The sequence below is a fragment of the Neodiprion virginianus genome, chromosome 1, assembly GCF_021901495.1.
Source record: "Neodiprion virginianus isolate iyNeoVirg1 chromosome 1, iyNeoVirg1.1, whole genome shotgun sequence".
In the NCBI taxonomy this organism is placed as follows: Eukaryota; Metazoa; Arthropoda; class Insecta; order Hymenoptera; family Diprionidae; genus Neodiprion; species Neodiprion virginianus.
This window is the reverse complement of record NC_060877.1, coordinates 10,006,431-10,027,394: the sequence shown is the minus strand read 5'-3', so window position 1 is coordinate 10,027,394 and position 20,964 is coordinate 10,006,431. Positions and strand designations below refer to the sequence as shown.

Below are 20,964 nucleotides of genomic sequence, written 5' to 3'. Positions count from 1 at the left end.
GAGAAATATTAGTTCCTATGTCCGATACTATTCAACATATTGTTCTTGTTTTGTAATAATTTTATTGATTTTTATAACTTTTTATTCAGACGATTTGGAAATGCACGTATTTTCCAGAATAGACTTTCGGAATTCTGTTGGCTCGGAATCGATTTGATCATAGATGAATGGACACGGACTTCAAAATCTTCACGGCTGTGAAAAGTTTTTCACGTGCACGATGAAGACGAACTACCTGAACGTGGTTGGATGAAAAACAACAACAACATTTTCATATTTAAGAAATTCATATTTAAAAAAGTTAAATTACAAGCAGACTGAAAGTGAATATGGCTTCATCGTCTGAGCGAGAAAAAGGGAAAGAAGCAGAAGAATAACAGGTTCTATTACACCAATGTTGGTCCCCCAAATTATAAAAGAGCGTATCGCAGAGTAATAATCTTAGAAAACAACTTGATCTATTACACAAGAAACGCCAATACTGATAATAACAATAATAGTGGTAAGAGGAAAAGAGGCTGAGAGGGAAAAATAATGCCAATCAATAACGGCGAGCCTAAAAAGCGTTTGTCGCAAAATATATGATTCTCCAGTTACGATCCATATTTATGGGAATGGCGTGCGAAGAGGATAAAGTTGTGAATTGTGCCGCTGATGGTTGCGGTAGGTGGGTAGGTAGCTATAATATTGCACAGACGTGTAGGTGGTCTCCGGTTGGCAGGGCAGGCGTTGTGAAAAACGTAAATCTATTACCAATAACAGATTGCCGCGGTAGGCGTAACTTTCCACCGTTGATGGAGGGTGGAAAAATGTGTCGGGGCAACGGCCAGAGCGTGGGGTGTAATTATTGTAAATATAAGAAGGACCGCGGGTAACAGTGAATTATTACATCTGGACGCCTTTGTCGTGACTAGTAATGCCGCAACGGCCGCCGGATCAGCCAACCAGTAATTCATCGCTTACGCCCACCGATCTTGGGTGCACGATGCCACACATATTCACGGAGCATGGGGTTCCATGGCGAAGGTAACGAAGTTAGGAGGCGCGGAGCCTAGACGAGCGAGTGAAATTAAACGGACCCCCGATTCGTCAGAGACGACGAAGTCGAGTGGCGTCATCAAGCGATCCAAAATCATGCGATCCAAAGTCATGCTACCCTGTGCTCGACCACGAGGCTTGTATCACTGATGCGTTATTTGCGTACGTGGATCTGTTTCATTTGGCTTGAATTTAGTAAGTTTGATTACAGCCGAGGTTGTAATCGATTTGCCAAATGATTTGCAGGGGTGGAAGTTTGTGGTTATCGTGATCGATGTTTCGACTATTTCCAATCACGGAAGACTGGCGATTTTGAATTTTTCACGAGCCTAAATATACCCCAGTTTTCGAATTTCTTATGTGGTGGGGTTTCGAATAGATTGACATTTTTCAACGGTTGAAAATACGAACCTTCGATTGGATCAATTTGCGTTATAAGCATGATTAACGAATTGGAGGGAATTTTAAATTGCGAAAGAAATTTTGTTGATTACATCTAGCGATCGATTGAGAATTTACTGTGAAAGTGTAAAAAAAAAAAAACAAACTTTTGTCATGTTTTGCAGAGAATCAATAACATTTGACGTTAATTGCCTTGATGTTTTTTGGACTACTATCTAAAGCCAATTTCGATTATCGCTGCAAATAGTTTGAAGAACTCCTAAGCCTTGGAATGTACGTGATTCCATTAGCAGTCTTTTCGTGAAAAGTGTACTGGTATAAAAATTTTCGGGTATTGTATTATTTGGAAATTTAGTTTTTTGAAATTTTGAACTGCCCTCAAATTAGATATTCACGAAAATTGCGAGAAGACTTGATCATTTCCAGAGAAACTGTGAAGATAGGATTATTCACTACGCTTGTCTTTTGTTCTGTTGTTGGTTTGAAATGTATCGAATAAAAAGGTTGAGAAAATTTCGTAAAGTTATCCTAGCACTGTAAGAAAATATATAAATGCGAATGACTGTGTAAAAAGAAGGCATCAATTATGAGGCACTGAGTTGGTATATAACGGCTCGCATAGTTTCACCAAAAGTGGTAGAAAATTATTAGCACGTGACGGAGAAATGAGAAAAGATGAATTGGTACCGTTGTACATCACGCAGTTACTCTTACTGTTTCAAGCATTGGAAGGTGGCAAAATGAAGTTGGAAGAAATGATTTCAAAAATTACGAAACATCGAATCTTGAGCTAAATTTTCCTTACCATCTAACAAACTTTCGCTGCAGGTTGTACTTGAGTGATTCCTCTGTATTGCGAACTTCAACGTCTTGAAATATCGTTTACAAAGTGATTCTACACATATTCAACTTCCGTCTGCGTCGTCAATTGCCAACAAAGTTCTAGCGCTTTACACACTGGCTCACACGGTCACTTTCTACCTTCCAAATACGAGTTAGTGAACTGCAAAACGATAATTGTACGTATTGGCGATGGTTTTTATTACCACTGAGGTCAGTTCAGTATCGCAAACTTCAATTAGCTAGATCGGTGCACCGGTTGAATTAGTGAATTAAAATGACTGGCCACGACTTTGCAGTGGTGAAAAAGCTACAACTCGTTAGACTGTGTGAAAATTCCAGTCCAATCGTTGGTACAGTGCACAATTATTTTATACCATCACTGACGATACATTCGATCAGTGTATCGATTCCCTTGGTTCAAATCATTACGCATAGAAAAATCAGAACAACGAGTGATTTCGTGATCAGAAAATTTCGCGTAGTAAAAAATGTCGGCATAAGATTATTGCTCACACTAATGCTCCGTCTACAATGTGTAAGATTTAAAAATCATTCGGAAATGACGATGATTAAACCTCACATTAACCTAATGCGTATTCGTACGTGGAAAGACTGAAAGTTTAAGAGTTTAATGCCCATAGCGTACAACGCGAATGCGAATATACATCGACGTAATAACCTATGCCTTTTCCCGTTGCGCGGTACCAACCTACCAGGGATACATACTAATATGCACAGTGTAATTTCATCTCCATACTAGGTTGCGAACACGTGTGACCTTATTCGCACCCTGTAGCAAAGAAGTACAAGCGTGTGTTACCTCAGTTACGTAGATCTTGGCTGAACTCAACACGGAGGAAAAACTTGGTTCAGGTAAACCATTTGCGGCATTGTTTCGGTCGGGTGAACATGTAATTCTACTGGGAAATTCGGTGTCTTCAATCATTATTCTAAAGCCAAGAAATACCCGGCTCTGCAGCTAATGAGACTTTAGTTCTACATGCTCTTACTGCCCTGACGTTAAACGACCGCTTGAGTGAATGGTGGAAAATTTTAGCTTGGTTTATTAGAGCCTGTTTAGCTGCACTCTGAGCTTTACGATACCGACGGAGTCAATTTTTCAAATGTTTTACAATGGCTACTCAAGTGTTTAACATTTACAGCATATTTGTATCGCGGAAATAACAGCGAGAACGAACGGTATTCTACCATAAAAATAGGCATTAATCCAGGCTGATTTATTTTTTATGTTATACGCTCTTATTGTAGTATCGCATCTGAATAATATGTGATATAAGTTTCGGAATTTTATAGTTTTTCGTTACTTCGGGACAAGAATTTAATCACAGACGAAAAAAAGAAAAAACAAAAAATAAAATAAAATACGCACGAGTTTCATATGTAAATGTTGTTTATATGCACGCGTATGATGATTTAATATTATCACGACGAAGCAAAAAATATCCGATCATTTCAGTTAACGAACTGTAACATTAAATTAGATCCGATTGGAGTAAAATAACGTGTAAAAAATGTATAAAATCAGTTTCCAATGATAAATAAGTACAAAGGGGAAAGTGTGATTCATTTATGAAAAAACGACTTCACTCTCTTTCTCTTTAAATAAAGATGTATCCCCATGAATTTGTTGACATTTATCGATTAATCGTGAAATATAATGATTGTCTAGGGTCCAAACAATACAAGAAAAAAATATAGTATTCGATTTCTTATTCGTAAAGTACCTATCACACATTTTTTTGATTTCATGTTGATAAAATTGGGGTAAAAAAAATGTAACCGTTCCTGCACCCAGGTCCTCAATTCGCTATTTTATAACCCAAAAATGATCAAAAGCTCGAACGGTCGTTAACTTAGTCGGAATCAGTTTCAGTTCTGCTTGTACGGAATAAATTTGCCTTATCCAGTCAGCGAACGTCAAGTTCTGTCCAGCGCATTTTACCAGCAGCGTTTACAGCAACGTTTCGGAAAGAATATTTCGCAGCTAGATGCACAGCGAGAAATCAATATTCAAGAGAAAAAAATTAATTCTATCAAAGTTTATTAGATCCTTGAATTTCAATTTGGAGTTCACCGTGATTACGCCGTTGAATCAAAAATACCGACCATCAACCAGGTTTTGTTGCCTCGTTCCTGGCAAACGAAGAGAAACCTTTGATCTTGAACGTCGGAAGAAAAAAAAAAAAAAATGGTATGAAATGAAAATGAGAACCGCTCTGAGAGAGATTCGAATTTAAGTCAAAGTGCCAATTAGAAAACAAAGCACTTTAACCTGTAATTATTTTGTTGTAAATACAATTTTGGAAACTCCGTCAGTGGTAGAATATTTTTCGGGATGTTATCGTACAATTAAGGTGGAAAGATTTAAATCCGTTAGGGTTTACCCTGGGATTTAATACGGGAATTAAAGTATAACCCGACTCCTTGATTTTCTTTCGTACTCCAGATATTTCTTGCCTTTCACGAGAAATAAAAAAAAAAATTGAGTGAGTAGGAGATCGGAGGGAACGATGAAAGAAAGGAAAGAAATGCATTAACCAAATTACGGGATAAACAAAATGCGACGAGACGCGCAAAAATCTCTTTCAAATGGTAAATAAAAATATGACAAAAACGAGAAGCGTCAACCATTTTTCATTACTTTCACCGTTCGCACGAGGCTTTCTCTGTGTTCTTCACTGTCTGGCATTTTGAATAAAACGAATTTCCCGTATTTTAGGCCATCATTCGAATCACGCGGAAAGTACAAGCATGCATGAATTATGGATTGTATGTACTGTGCGCGTCTAATTTTTACATTGGCTAACTTGGAAAAATCATTAATCGAAACAGGGATTACTGATAATACGAGTAAAAATGATGAACAAATATGTTTTCAGAAAATTCAAGGATTTGAATAAACAGAGATTGCCGAATGGCTGTTACTATGCCGCCTAGTTCAAGCTACTTTGATAAAGCACAGAGCTTTCGATAAACGATGAATAGGCTTCAATGAATCGCGTAACTTTAACTGTAAAATGTAACTCACGTAGTTGAAAAAAATTACCATCCAACGTATCAAAAACAGTAGTAAGGTTCCAGAATCAATTAGATACGCATTCGACCGAATTTAGAGATACAACGTGGATAAATTGTCGTTAAAAATACGTTCACAGTTTCAAAATGTATAGATCTATGAATAAATTCAATCAGGTTGACGGATGTTTAGGTCGAGTCTCTTGATTTAAGGGTAACGATCTATAATTGCAGGTCAATGACGGCCAATAACGAATTATATCACGGTCAAAAATGCAAATGAGGTCAACTGACACCAGTGCCAAGTATTAAATACCATGCAAGCGCTCTTTCTCAATTAAGCTCGAGATAACGATCAAGAGTATCGCGATCACGGAGCACATTGGGTGGTAAGTAACCTGCTACGCAGCGGGGAAGACGTCATACCTGTTTGCCGGAGTCCTCGCATGTCGGTAATTGCCAAAGCAGCGACGGCCAGAGTGGATGTTATCGGGTATTATTCGCCAGAATCCGGCAATTACACCATAATAAACACACACTACACCGTTCACAAGTCACAATATTCTTTCGATCTTCATCACGGTCACGGACAACGCGCGGTAGCGATCACTTTTCACTCTCGTTAACTGCGCACAAGCCCTGCAACTCCCGAATCGCGAAACTATCCGGCTGCGCTGTTATAAAATTATTATGAATTTACTGGACATTTACTGAGGTCAGGTTGCAAATTTGCAAATTCGATACAGCTACGTAAATCACGATGTAATGACAATGAAAATTTTTGATTTTATTAAAATTTACACGAAAAAGACCGAAGAAAAAGAAAAAAAAAGTGATTTGAATTTACCAAATCGTGTAATAAATTTATTGTATTTGTAAATTGGATAAACAGTAATTGTACGATTGACCGATCACCAAGATTCTATAATAGATTATATACGAGGTCGAGAATTCTTATTCATCAATTGTACGATGAATTCGCTGTCCCGTATCCGTATAAAACTTCCGCACTACGCGATTAGCAACCGACAGTATAGGTATCTGATCGTTGCTTACAATCTGCAAAGACACTGTGCTTCGAGTTTGTTTTGATACGGACAGTTACACTTTCGTTAGAGGTGATTCTGTCCGCTCGCTACAACAGCTCCGGATTGACTGATCGTGAGGACAGGGATTTACACATCGCTCGTAGATCGAATTATCAACGGTTCTGTAGATAAACAGAAGTTATATTTGTTTTCTTTTGAAGCGCAATTCACTACGTCGCACGTAGGTTTATAGATTTCATATTTTACAGACCTCGACTTCAACCCTTAACCCATTACGATGTACAATCTTGATTCACGTTTCTTACGATTTTCTCGAGATATACTGCATATCAAATCATTTTTAATCAGGCATATGAAACAGGGGTAAAATTTTCTGACAAATAGATTGCCGCTATTTATTTTGTAGGTTTATTTTCACATTGCGAGAAAATTCCAAATTCTGAAACATCTCGAAAACATTTAAAAACCGTCCAAACACTGTTTCTTTACTCAAATGAAGGCATTTTGAGTCGATATTTTCATTTTAAAGCGAACGGGTTGATGTAACACGAAAAGTTGAATACGCAATTACAAAAATATTTAGCAAAGATCACGCCGAATCCTACTGCGGTCAATTTGCATGAACTTTGGTTGAAGCCACTATTCAAACGACATATGACACGAGTTTTAAATAACATTCTGCTAATTTACTGTCGAGATTTCGTTTCGTTTACATGACTTTAGATAAGGAGGAAATGTTTTTTTTTTTTATTTGTGTTCCAGAATGTATTGTTTTACAATGTAAATAATTATCAACGTTTCGATGCCTAGAAATTGACTTTTTCACGCGGTAGCTTTCAAGATATCGTCCCGAGAGTAAAATTTCACAAACATTGTACATTCCGTTTTAAATTTTGAAAACGTGAGTTAGAACCAAATATTCAAGCTCTAGACGAAGCGTTTTCGGTTCTTATTACCTATAACGATACAAAATAATTATTGGTTCCGATCGATAATTACTTTTTTTTTTCTTTTCAATTCAACGAATCTCCGTTTTCAGGCCTCTAGGAACCGAAAAAAAGGATTTTAGAAAGACGTCAATGATTAACTATCGACACACGAGAACGTAGAGTCAATCAGCTATGGGTTAACAAATGGTTAGCCGTCAATAAATTGTTAGTTTCAATGACCGAAGTAGGATCTCGGAAGGCACGAGCTCGTTTGGAATACGGGCGTCAATAAACTCGATACGCGATTGCTACCAATTAACTTCTCTAACAAGGATAAAAGTTTACGATCCGAACACTTTCGCCGCTATATGTATGCAGAAGTCGTACCTGCGGATATCAATTTCACTTCCACATAACAGGTTGTTGGATTCCGCGCGACATATATACCACTCGCTATGAATTTATTAATCAACACTCAACAGAAGGTATGCTAACGATGGTCATTCAGTCATTCTTATACACAGCCGGTATCAACAAGCGAGAGTTTAAATTCATCAATTTTAAATGGGATTTTGTATACGCGACGATAACGACTGCTTTTTTAATTACCTACGCCGGACGCGCTAACGTGTGACGTTTGAATAATTGTGGGTAGAAAAAGTGGTACGAATCGGGTATAAAGTTTCGAAATCACATAAAAATAATTGAAGAGAAAAAACATCGATGTATTACCCAATTTTATGGGTTTTATTGCCACCTTAAATATTTTCACGGTCGTATAATCGACGGATTAGGAATCGTACAACGTATTATGAATATATTTACCCAGTATAAATGTTTGAAGTTTGTGATGTGAAATAAAAACATGATAACGTACATTCGTTGATATTAGACTGTAAAATGTAAAGTAATAAGTGTGATGAAAAATTCAGTTCAAGGTTTATTGTGCAAAATTACGTAATCGAGGTAATAGATATATCGATTAGCGAATTGAAATGGATATGGCTTAGGTCAAGCAAGCATCGACGGAGTTGATTCACTAATGAGAATACCGTCGCGAAAATGGAAGAAAACGAAGAAGAGAGAAAGAGGAAAAATTGTAATTTCAGGTTAACGTCAACGAGGCGGTTCTGTAACCGTGATGAAATAAATGAATTTTTTCGCGCAAGTTCTAGCTAGTGAGATTGATTTTCAGTATTTCATTTATCTCTGAAAGACGATCGCTTTACGATCACGCGAGAATCAACAACGGGATTGATTTGCATTATAACGACAACCCAATTTCCCCAGCAACGAGTTTTTCCCTTCTTACTGTCGATTACGATTTTCTATTACTCTTTGGTCTGTTTTTCACCTTGTCTTTTTACCTTTTCATATTTTCTCGGTCGGTAATGCCAAGCTCCTTGCGTTATACGATAGTAAACGGCTTCGTTGGGGAGGTTATGAATAAAAAGCAGAGCTCATTATTTTCCGGATAACGAGATAAGCTCGGTAGAGGAGAGGCTTTGATTCCAGTTTAGTTCCATTTTCCAGTGGCTGCCGTCCCTCCTCTGTGTCCTCGTGCCGCGTATAAACCGCCGAGCTTTATCCCAGCAGCCCCGTCTGTCTCCGTGGCGCAGGATGAGGTGAAGATATAAAATGTCCACCTCGTATATCTCGCACCTACGGGACCGAGCTAGCCGAGTTTTTGTCCCCTATGGTTATGAATCAAGATTAATGACGAAATTCACCATTTTCGTATGATATTCGTATAACCTGTAAAATATACCAATGAAACATTCGCCACTCGACATTTCTATCGGGGTTGGAATATTTTTTCCACCGATATAACGCGAGATAATTTACGTAAATACTCGCTTTTGCTTGAATCTATTGAATCAAGAAACACGGATACGAACGTTTTACCCATCATTATACTGAGTTAATATTTGAAGAGAAAACAAAGAATCCTTCAAATTCAACGAACTCGGGCAGTTCAAGAACTCGCTCGTTATGCAACGTAATTGCCTCTAATTTACGACGTTTTTATACCGTCAGTTTTTCGATACTAGTCTCAAGATTTTATAGAGATTCATGTTTTCTGACATACTATTCGAGATTTTACCCATCGAAGAGTCAAAAAATTCCAACACCACTTATATTATTTTTTGAAGCACAAATAAGTGAAAACTATTTTTCGTCTAGTTAAGAATTTTATATAATTTTTTGGGAATAAAATAGTAACGCAAGTGTAATTATAAATTGATTACCGAAAGCTTCGTTATTATCTGAACTTCACAACGGAAACTGAGCCCAAGGACAATGCGTGCGGAATCGAAACCAGAGGTTGTTATTTCCCCCAAATTTTTTCTCAACCATAATGTTCTATTTCTTGACCTAAAAAGCGGGACGAGAGTGGCATATTATTTCCCCGGGAAAAGAGTAGCACTTTATTCCCGCATTTACAGGAGATATGGCCTTACATTTACCGCAAATTAATTTTGCAGTTTTTCTAGTTTTCACTCTTTCTTTCCCATTTTGAACTACATCTCTCTGCATTATTATAAACTTTCAATAATTTTATAGTTTTCAGACTGATGGATCACACTTACAAGTGGAAGGAGAACACTTTAAGTCAATAATGTGAGAAGAGTTGAGTCGGGAATAAAATCCTGTACGTAGCACAGGAATAAAAGTCGATTATACCACTGTTACATAATATACTATGTCAAACTTACAGGCTAGTTTTATTTCCCAAGGGCACAACGCTAGTTGAACGCTCTTCGACAATTCCCGGATAATTGTCGAGGTATTTATTTGTTCCAGCAGTGTGATTGTATAGCACAGTTTAGCTAATCTCACGTATACGCATGAAAGTTTGTTTTTCTTATCAGCTCACGCGAAGGGGTGATAAAAAGCCTGATTAAATCAAAAATCTCAAGGAGCATAGGATGGGAAAAAAACATACCGAGGAGGGGAAACGTCTTCCCCTTCATTCCATGCGCAGGGTACTCGCTTCGAGATTAGTTCGAGATAATACAAAATTAGGAGACACTTTACCAGCGTCCGTGTGACGCTGTAGTCACTTTAACGACTCTGCGTCACTAAGCCTCTTCTCTTCCTCTCCTTTGCACCCTTTGTTATGTCCTGCCTCGCCAAAAAGTATCTGTATTCTAGCTTTCTGGCACAACCGAGCATCGCTAACCTGACTTTATTGCCACTTATCTCTCGCCTTACCTCTCAGTGTTAACGGTTACAGACTGCCAACCCAGCCGCGTTGAAGAGACACATGTTTCTTGATATGACTATCATGGATCGTACTAATGGATAGACGTTGGCGAGTAGGAAAATGTACTATCGATATTTGTCATGCGGCGAGGCTTTGGGGGTCTGGAGCTTTGCTCAGTCAATGGTAATGTGTCACGTCTATCAACTCGGCAGACCAAAATTGGTCAAACAATACGTGAGGCGTATGAAAATCAACCGTTTCAATTGACAACTAGATGCTCCTTGAATTTGCCAGTAATTCAGTTTTTAAAAATAGTCTACTCGCGTAATTGAAGTCATCATATCACCTACGTGAAACTGTTTTTTTTTTTTAACTATATTTCGGATAAACCCATGGAAAATCTAATTAGTACATCATTTTCATATGTATCACATTTCGTGTGACCAAATTTGGTCTGCTGAGTTAACAGACGTAGCAGTCGATTGATTAATCCTTTCGAAGTGCTGTGAATATTGTTCGAACTTACAACACTGCGAATAAAAATGTAAACTTGGTGAAAATGAGCCACCGCAAAAAATAATGGAAGAGCTTCTGAAGTTGGTAGAAGCCTTTTTCGAGTCAGGCCAATTGAATTGTGAACTTCAAACAGGAAATTAGAGAAATCCAAAGGAGTAATCAGGCATAAGATGGATCACTTGAAACGAATTTTGATAGAATTGTATTTTTCCGCTCAAGTTTTCACTGTGTAGCCATTATTACGTGCTCCCATTGAAAGTTAAATATACGGAGCATTCAGCGGTAAATCGACCGATTTTGATCTGCGACATTCTAGATTTCGTTGATATTTATATAGGCGAATTTTTAATCCCGATAATTTCAAGTTCAGGATTTTTTCTATCAGCTTACGCACTTTCAAAATTTTGGATTGACGATAACTAATGTTTCAAAGCATTGAAATTCATTTGAACGACTTTTGACAACATTGAAAGTGGTGGTAGTCAATATTGCTTTATTCGGCATGGAATGGCTTGTACATTTTTGTTGTTGTTTAATAAATGAATGCTGTTCTAATGTCGGTTCAGCTTTTGGATTACGTGATATTTGCATTGGATACTAATTTATTCACCAACCTCTCACCGCTTTGTTCGATAATTATTTAATCCGCCGGATCAGGATAATCTATCGCGATATAAAAGCAGCGAGTGAAAAAAAGCAGTTCAATAAAATCCGATAGCGCTAGTTAGAGTGCATCTGTCCCATCTTACTGCTGAAAAAGGAGATTTTAATAGCCAATTACATCACGTGTAATCCAATTGCTGAGCATCCGCACCGGACGATGAAAACCATTTTGGTCGTAAAAAGTGATGTCAGTTAGAGGGATAAGAAATTCTAGGAAGCATCCGCTTGTTTTCGAAGTAGCTATAAGGGGAATTTCATAGCTACCTGTAAGGGAAGCGGTGCAGTGGTGCGGATCGTTCAACACACTGCAATTTTTCCTGATCGTGAATTTCTTACTTCGTTGGGTATCATAGAGATTATATAGCTCGTATCTAACGTCGAGGAGAAGGAAAGGATCGAGATAATGGAGGTAGACACAAAGAAGCGCAGTTGTATTCGAGAAAATGTTTTACCCCCGGAATTGTAAAAAGACCACTCTCATATGGCACGTGATGTTGATAAATAGAATTAGACCTCTCAGCTTTCCGTGAGTAGGTATCTCTTTTGTTCGTAACCTGTTTCTTGCCGAAGTCTATCAAGTTGACAAGTTGAAATAATCGAGTTTTCTCGAGCCGGTACTCAAGGCCGTACCGAACAGGTGTGCTTAATTAATAATTCTCGGGACTCACCCGCGATCGAGCAAGTTAAATGAACTTTCAGCTTTCAGCTTTGAAGCTTCATCCTATTAATAACCACGTGTCGTTTTAATCGATGTAAGTTTTTAAAAAATCTGATTAAATTCAAAGATAACGTAGAGAAGGGATACGAGAATAGCGAATGAAAAAAATAAAACACTTTTTGCCGAAGTCTTGCAACACGAGACAATAATTGAGAATCTGTTGGGTAACAAGCGCACATGAGATTGAACATCAGCGATTACGAATTCATTTCGTTTTCATTTCCAACCAGTGTATCATTTCATGTAACGGGTATTTATATTCTCTCAACTGAAAGAGTGATGTTTTATCTCATCCTTTTGTTTTTTTTTTTTTTTAAGAAGTACTTATAAGTTAGACGAAAGTAACAAGTTATTCGACTAAAGCAAATTGTCCCCAGGTGTTTGTGATTAAAATAAATTTCTCATTATTTCCGAGTCGAGATCTCCGTTGAATAATTCAGCAAGTCGAGGTAATACGCATACATGTTTCAAATCGATAAATATAATTAGCAACTCGAATACTAGTTTCTAATCAGGTGTTGTTAATACCTCCAGCGTGTTAGAAAACTTACATGCCCCAAAGTTTCGCACTGATTTTCCGTGCACTGATTTGTCGTCGAGCTCTAATTCGGTACAAAGTTTCTACGGTGCAGCGCTGCCTGCGTAGGTACAGAGTGCAGAGGTACAAGTTTAATGCAAGGGTACCCCAACGCGATGTTTAACTACTTCACGACGTGTTTATTTGCGGAATAGCTCAGGTTTATTGCTTCAATAATTGGGGTTGATTGGGCGGTCGGTGAACACCTATAACGGGAACCAATCGCAAATGGTCGTATCAGATAATTGGACCGCGCTGCGTATGGCGGATTCAAATTTCGGGACCCCGAAATCACAAGTATCGACTGGGGGTTACCACGGACCATCTGTGATCGTTAGCCGGCCAACAAGCATTGATGGACGAGTCTCGAAAATTCATTTGTGCGCTTGATGTTACATTTATAAACACAATCGCCAGATAGTTGAAAAATAAATCAAATGCGATCGAAAAATTGAACTGAAATCAAACCAACGAATAGCTTTTTGGACCGCATTTTTTTATTAGAATTTGTGACGATTTCCAGAAGCTGACTCAATCACAAAAATTCGAAAAAGCATGGTTACCGTCATGCTGGAAAGATTCGTCAACGTTCCTCGATGCATATTAGCCGAGTGTCAATATCTATTTTCGGTGTAATAAGACCGATGAGCTGATCACCGGTTGCCTCATCGACCGCCAAATATCCAGTTAACTTATTCCGACATCGAAACTGATTGCAAATATATCCAACGAGCAAATAAAGCGACATTGATTGAGTGCGTGAGCGGGGAAACGAAATGTCAGTACTCCACACAAAATGTAGGGCAATTTAGAGCAGTTCGAGCGGAGCTGGTTGAGGGTGAAAAAATAAATGAAGACAACGTTATTCCCATACGCAGGTAAGCAAACATTTTCACATCGATCATATCACACGATGCCCCCTCTTCTCGACGAGGTGAAAATAGAGAACCATCAATTTCTCACGTTGTGCGCGTACAATCAATAGAAAAATGTCTCAAGCTGTGGAAGATGAGATGAGGTATGAAAACAGCTGGTAACAAGGGAAACGCAGATAGTGTCAGGTAAAACGTTAACTATTTTGAAAGTAATCTATCAATTTGTTCCTTACATATGATTGGAAAGCCGATGCGTATGTAGTGCGGGTGAACTGTTATCTTGACGAATATATAATGGCCGAGTAGACGGCAAAGATATTTTGAAATTTTGAAAAATATATAGCCCCTCTTCCTCGTCGGAGAGTAATCGCGTAGTGAGTGCGAAGCTGCAGTAGAAAATGAACGTTTAATCATGTTCACCGCAATCATGCTGACGCCGGCGAGTTGGGTACATTATATTAAAAAATGACGGATGGTAAGGCAAAAAAGATAACAAGTGTATGAAAGGATTCCGATCGAGGTAAAAATAAATAAAAATAAAAAAATCATATAAAAAATAGAGTGAAAAAGGAAGATGAAGAAAAAATATGAAAGGAGAATAAAACAAAATTTCCTCTCTGCATATCGCGGATCGCGTCGAGGCGGCTTGTATTCGCGTGCGAATGGGAAAACGCCGTGCGGAGGTAACCGACCGATATCGTAATACAGAAAATGGAAACGAACTGGGGCAAACTGTGGTGAACGAGGGAGTCTGATTGGACAGATATTTTAGCACGAAATATTGCTCGACGCTGATGACTTTTGCACGCGCACCGCAGTTGGGTTACGGCTCTGAGTCGTCGTTTCAAAGCGATATCCCGCATGTTCTGCGGATTGCTTTATACTTGGCCAACTTCGACGTTATACGAGCAGGCATGTGAGTCTTTATATGCAGGATACACTTTTGTTGGTATAAATGCAAACCTGCAGCGCGCCCTTCTCGGTGACACTTGCATTTTTAAGCCATATTGCTAGCTGCGCGTTAGTTTGGATTTTTTGAGGACTTATATGAACGAGGAAAAACGATTTGTTGACCTGCCGGAAGGAGCGGAAAAATTCGTACGTGAATGAACATTTCACTTTTGACACACTCGCGGACGGCTAATTGACAACTACCCAGAGGTGGAGGTATTGGTGTGATAATAATGATTAAAAGGAGCTTGCAAAAAATGAGAGAGTGTACCTACGTAGCTTTTTTCGCATTGCTGTGAACCGAAATTTATAGTGCTCGTAATAGGGTCGAATGGAGATATCCACCCTCTTGCGGAGACGGGTTAGAGTTGAGATAAAGAGCTAAAAAAATTAGGGAGTTATTTTTGAATTATTTGGGGGTGAGCCGGTCGAAATTGACAACGAAATTTTTAAGGACCATCTTAATGTGTACATCAGTCTCTTTTCCGTTTTGTAGACTACGTGACTAGGTTCATCGATTATTCGATCTGCTTATAACATCATCGGCCAATCCATGGATTCACTGTAACTGGGATGAACGGAATGTGAAAACGAGACAGGCCAGAGAGTTCATCTCCTGGGGATTCGAGATCAAAGAGCTCTGTTAGAGTTCCATGTCACACAGACGGTCGGTGAATTCCGACTGCGCGGTTTGGCGATCGGTCGGAAATCCAACCACTAAGTAAGGCCGAGACAGTGGTTAGTCAGTTACACTTTAGCCGCCTGGTTGCAGCTGAAGTGTAACTCGATGACATAGAAATAGAGGGGGGGGGGGGGATAGAGAGAGAGAAAGGTAAAGCCCGCGCAAGGCAGGTATCCACGGGCCGCAGAATCCGAGTGAAATTCCGAGGTCAAATTTCTCTGGCAGTCAGTGGCAAATAATCCTGCAGGATTGCTGCTGCACTGGTACCAGAGGTAGTGGCGCGAAGTAACAGTTGGTGAAGTAGTTAGCGAATATTTGCTCAGAAGTATGGAGATCGTGGCCAGACAAGAACCGAGGGAAACTTCTCGCTTGAAGCAAATTCGCTCCTCCATGTAGGAACGTATGTCCCTGTCTGGAGCGTGTAGGATCAGTGAGGTAAGGCGGTGTTGTTGAGATTCCAATTTGGGTGAAACGCGCAAATAACAACTCAATATCCTTCCAAGTAGACCGGATTCATAGTTCACCAATTGCATCAATACGGCAGAAAAAAAAACAACCAGTTTTAACGACCATGCATCTCACACTATCTAGTTCCAGTGAAAGGCATGATCTTTTGTGTTGAAAAACATTTAATACTTTGAGCAAGAATGCACTGCTTCAAATGTTTTATTTTCGTTTTATATCAAGACGAACCGCCGCATGATAATGAGTCTTAAACGAAAGAAAATCTAAAGAAAATGCTATATACTCGAACCTCAATGGCATCTGAAAGTACCAGTAGTGATACTCATTATACGACGCATGGTCCGAATTGAGTATATAAAATACGAACTGATTGTAAGTCCACAGCACGAATTTTGTCAATGATTCGTTACTCTCGTGAAAAAATGTATTCTCATCGTCTCATAGATAGTGTCACCAGTAACCAAGATATGAGGAATGTTATCATTTCATGCCTCGTGCCCTTCCGTCTTCTGCTCTCCCTTTTCAAATCCGGTAATACTTGAAAGTGATAAAATTTTTATGTGTTTACTGCAACCAGCTAAAGATATGATGTGATTTTTTGACTGGATTGTATACAGGAGTTGGTGTGCAAGCAGAATAGTGGCTGATGTTGCATATAGTAGTTTGTATACGTACGTATCCGTGGGCAAGCACATACTCTCAACTAATGCTAGGCAAGCACTTCCGTACCTGAAACAAAAGAAGATAAATCGTATAGTACTGGCTTACGAAACGGCATCAATATTCTCTAACAAACGAACGAACGAAGAGCGCTATGAAGTGCAGTTGCACGACTCTGGGAGGGAACAATGCCTTCAATACGTTTTACAACTACCTCCCTCTCTCTTTGAGCCGCGGCAAATCGCGCGCTGGACTACATCCTGCAGCATGTTCGGTGAAATGAGAAACGATATAGAAAAAAAGTGGAAGCTGACAAAAAAGAAAAGAAGAAAGTCCTGTCTCTCCTGGACCAGACATATTTTTTAAACCTCGTAACGAAACGAGATCGAACTAAATACATAGACAATAGAGAAATCAATACCACCGCCGCTCAGCCAGTTGACAGTGTTCGTTGGAGCACAATGAATACAAACTTTTTACAACTTGAAGAGTGGAAATGATATTTCTAGAGATACACATAGTAGAGAAATTTACGCCGAGGGAGACAATTGTTCAGAATTACATCTTGAACTTGTGTCGACAAGACTAAGAACAACTTTTCTCTGTTACTTGTTGCGAACGCCATCTATGCCATCCTCATTGTCAGATGATCGCTAAGTAACTAAGTAGTACCCGTTTAACACAAAAAATTTGATTAGCACTGTATTAATAGTCAAAAGTGTGGTTGAAATAGTTCGTAAGTTCGATAGCAACAGAGACTATCACCTTAACGAGCAATTCCAAGACCAATACCATCTGTTTCCTAAACAAATTTGTAACCTTTCCATAAGCAAGGATATATGCTCCTTTGTATTTGTGCTAAGAACGAATTGTAGGCAAAATTCTCCGGTATCATGATTTTGAAAATCTCATTTTGCAAAAGAATGTTATATATTTGGTGATCGTTACTGAGGCAGCCGCTCCGTGTTGTTCAGACAAAGTTTGACGAGATTTGACAATTTGCTGCCAATCTTAACTGTCTACTGAATTCCATCAAAGTAGTTAGGATTGAGTCAAGTACATCTGGAAATTTCCTAGTCGGAAATTCAGACGGCATATCGAATTACACAGATTACAACTACCCCCGTAACAGGGCCACAAGGTCATCTTAGCTTCCTCTTACCAAGGGAGGTCAGCGCCCTTCCACGGTTTTCCAGTGGTCCGTGAATAGATGTATAACACAGATGACCGAGAAATCGAGCAGAATGGACAATACTCGCCCGGCCAGAGCACGGTACACTCGATGGAAGATTAGAGGAACTTGGTGTTTGCCGGTGGAACTGGACAAACTTTCGCAACCCCTTTCGGGCGAGTCTGCCATTTTGGCTATTAACACAGCAGACCTAAGCCTCCATCAGATAAAGGACTGTATATAGCTCGTAATAGTCACGTACACCCTTGTTACGCGAGTATGCCTACACTGCGGGCAAACCTTCATCTGACGTATTACGGTACCTCCTATCGTTTAGCCCAGCTGCACAGACGGGAAGGTAATTTCATGTTTTCAGAAATCCTGCGATAATCTTCTTCCCCCACGATGGGGTGTAATTACAACCACGACACGTCCCGTGAACTGAAAAATGGACCCCTTATTTTCAGAGCAGGACCGTCGGCCTTTGAAACTAGAGAAGTCCGCTGCTGTTCATGTGCAGCATGTTGACTTGAAATTAATTTTGCGTTGAATTGGCACAATTATTCAAGTATCAAGTTCAGGGGATATTGCTGACTAACTCTCGAGGTCAAACATATACGCAAGATCGACCCTGCTGGAGCACGTAGTACCAGTGATAAGCAGCGAGGATTGAAAACGCGTTATTTCGGCAACGACGCTGCTGTGCCAGCCGTGTGATGATAAGAAGAACCTGCTTACTAGGATTTTTTTTTAGTGCGACTTGTAAGCTGTGATTTATGGAGTTTGAATTCTACGTGCAGTTTTTATTCATTCATTTCTATTTGCCTTTTTGGTTCCTTCTCGGCTCTGTCAAGGCTACGGCATTTAGGTGTCCTCTTGTCTCTGACCTATTTGCGTTGAAAAATGCTTGATTCACTCGTTGACAATAAAGTTAAATTCAACAATCCGTGATCAATGTAACCAATCACGGATTGCACTCGAAAATTTCTTTTCCCTCTCTTTCCCTCGGTTTGCTCTCCCACCTTTGATTGCAAATTTTTTCTAACCAAATTTGTTTCCTTATTCTGCTTACTGTAAATGATATTGTTATTTTATTATATGAGGCATGATTAGAATTTTAATTTATAATTTAGCAAAACATGTTATTCTTTTACTAGCACTCAACATGCGTATCATTTCTCCAATTGGCCTCGTCTATCTGCGAATGTAGATAATATTTTGTATCGCTTATCCTTAGAGCAATTCTCGTCTATCGTAGTAAAAATATATTTGGATTTAGTTTTAATTTAGTGCTTTTTAAGCCACTAGTACGTAACTCATGTACTTACTATTCTAGAACTGCCTATCTTTCAGCTTGTCTAAGCAATGCTTCGCTTACATAATTTTCTTACCCTCACATACCTGCCGTATCTAAGAATTTTTGCCAGAGTTTTTTTCTATCATTTCTTGTAAAATATTTGCCCCATAGTGAAACTAGGACATTAAATAAACAATCAATCAATCGATGATTTTCGCTTATTCTTGTAGGTACCTTCGAAAGCATTGTACGTTGTGTATAATTGTATCTCATAAAACAGCGAGCACTGTGTCCTCAGTTGTTAAAATGGCGGTAAAAAACAAGGCGGAGCGGGAAGACACGGAGTGTTAGAAGTGACATAAACTTATAAATATCTCTCCCGTTTTTGCGAGGCTATGATAAATTCGAAATGTTTCTCAGCCATTCCCGAGTACCATGTCACCAAAGGTGATTGAAATTGTGTCGGTACCGTAGACGCTGGAATATGTTCCATTGTGTTCTTCAAGGAGAGGAGGCTGCTCTTGTCTCTACAACGCCTTACAAGTATACTGGCTTTATTACACCGTTATGCTTACAATAACCGCGTTGTTATAACAAATTTAATGCCATTACCATTACCGTCGAATGCTTCGACGCTAGTATAAACAGGCAAGTATAAGTATGCACTTATCTACAGAATTCCATTCTCTTTATGGTATTATTTTCTTCGGAGTGTCGCTTTTCTGTGGGGGATTTGGTGCACGTATTTAAAATGACATTTATCGTTGAGTAGGTAGGTTTAGGTACTTGGTGTATATTCATATTCATAACGCGCCGAGTAAATGGGATTCTCCGTCCGCCAACGACGAAACGATACGCATACGTGTATACAGTGGCAGATATCGCACTATTAATACGAACCAGCTTTCCTATCTTCGGCTTCCTTCATCTAGGTGACCAGTACCACGTTTTGCTCAACAGTAGGAACTTTATCCTAGCACTCGGGAGTTGATCGAGCTTACAGTATCTGAAAGCCAGTTGTGACGAATCGATAATCGGAAAACGGCTTTTCAATTCGCGAATGAAGTGCCCGATCTATTATCGTTCATAAAAATTTATCGCTCCTTTCACGTCCTCGATTCTTTCCTCTATTTTTTCATTCGTCGACCACAGAAGTACTACGAGTACTCTCACCACTACTGTTGGTCTCTCATTGCTACTAAAGATGATGGGTTTCGATTGTTTCGAACCGGGATCGAACAAAATCAGGTGCTAATCATCTGTTCATGGTACGAGCACATAACCCACCGTGATTAAACAATTAGATATGGTCGTAAAATAGCCTAGTTGGGTAATTGCTGGATACTTCAGAGGTAAGGCAGGGCGCAGAAGAAGTTTACATGCATACTAAAATTATCCGTTCAATGGAGAACCGTTATGCCGGCATCACCGTCAATCAGTTATCCTTGAAAAATCTGGAACGATCGATAATTCACTCGCTCTATGGTAAACACTGCAGATCGTTTATACCTTATGGTTACGTACATACGTGCGATTTGTTCGCCGTTGGCTGAATAGTGATTACAATATTCTTCGTTATTCGGATCTTGCATTTCAGCAGAAGTTTCTAACCTATATTTATTAGTCAATGATATCGTGTTGGGCTATTGATTATTAACTTGAAATATTGTCTACGCTTCCGATTTTCCTAGGGTGACGGTAATCGGTAAAAATTAATATTTCAGACATCGAAACACCGATTGCTAGGCATTGTTGCGATGACGTTTTAGAAATAAGTGTAGAACTTGGGGTAATTTATACATACCAGTTAGTGATTATCAGCTATTATAGAAGATTTTATGTTCGTTATAAGGTCCTCGACCTCACAGAATCACGGATGGCATT

At 39.1% G+C, this 20,964-nt stretch overlaps 1 protein-coding gene across 4 annotated transcripts in view; it reads right to left on the bottom strand.

Annotated features, from left to right (window-relative positions):
* The window catches only part of LOC124310326 (CCR4-NOT transcription complex subunit 6-like), a 482,747-nt gene that overhangs the window by 232,979 nt on the left and 228,804 nt on the right, over window positions 1-20,964 (bottom strand). The window contains exon 1 of one of the 4 annotated variants that reach the window (XM_046774141.1): window positions 5,746-5,878. The exons of the other annotated variants lie outside the window; for them this stretch is intronic. Coding sequence (XP_046630097.1) covers window positions 5,746-5,767 — 22 coding nt within the window. The 5' untranslated portion in view covers window positions 5,768-5,878. Of the gene's footprint in view, window positions 1-5,745; window positions 5,879-20,964 lie in introns of those variants that run through there. 4 annotated transcript variants of the gene reach the window in all.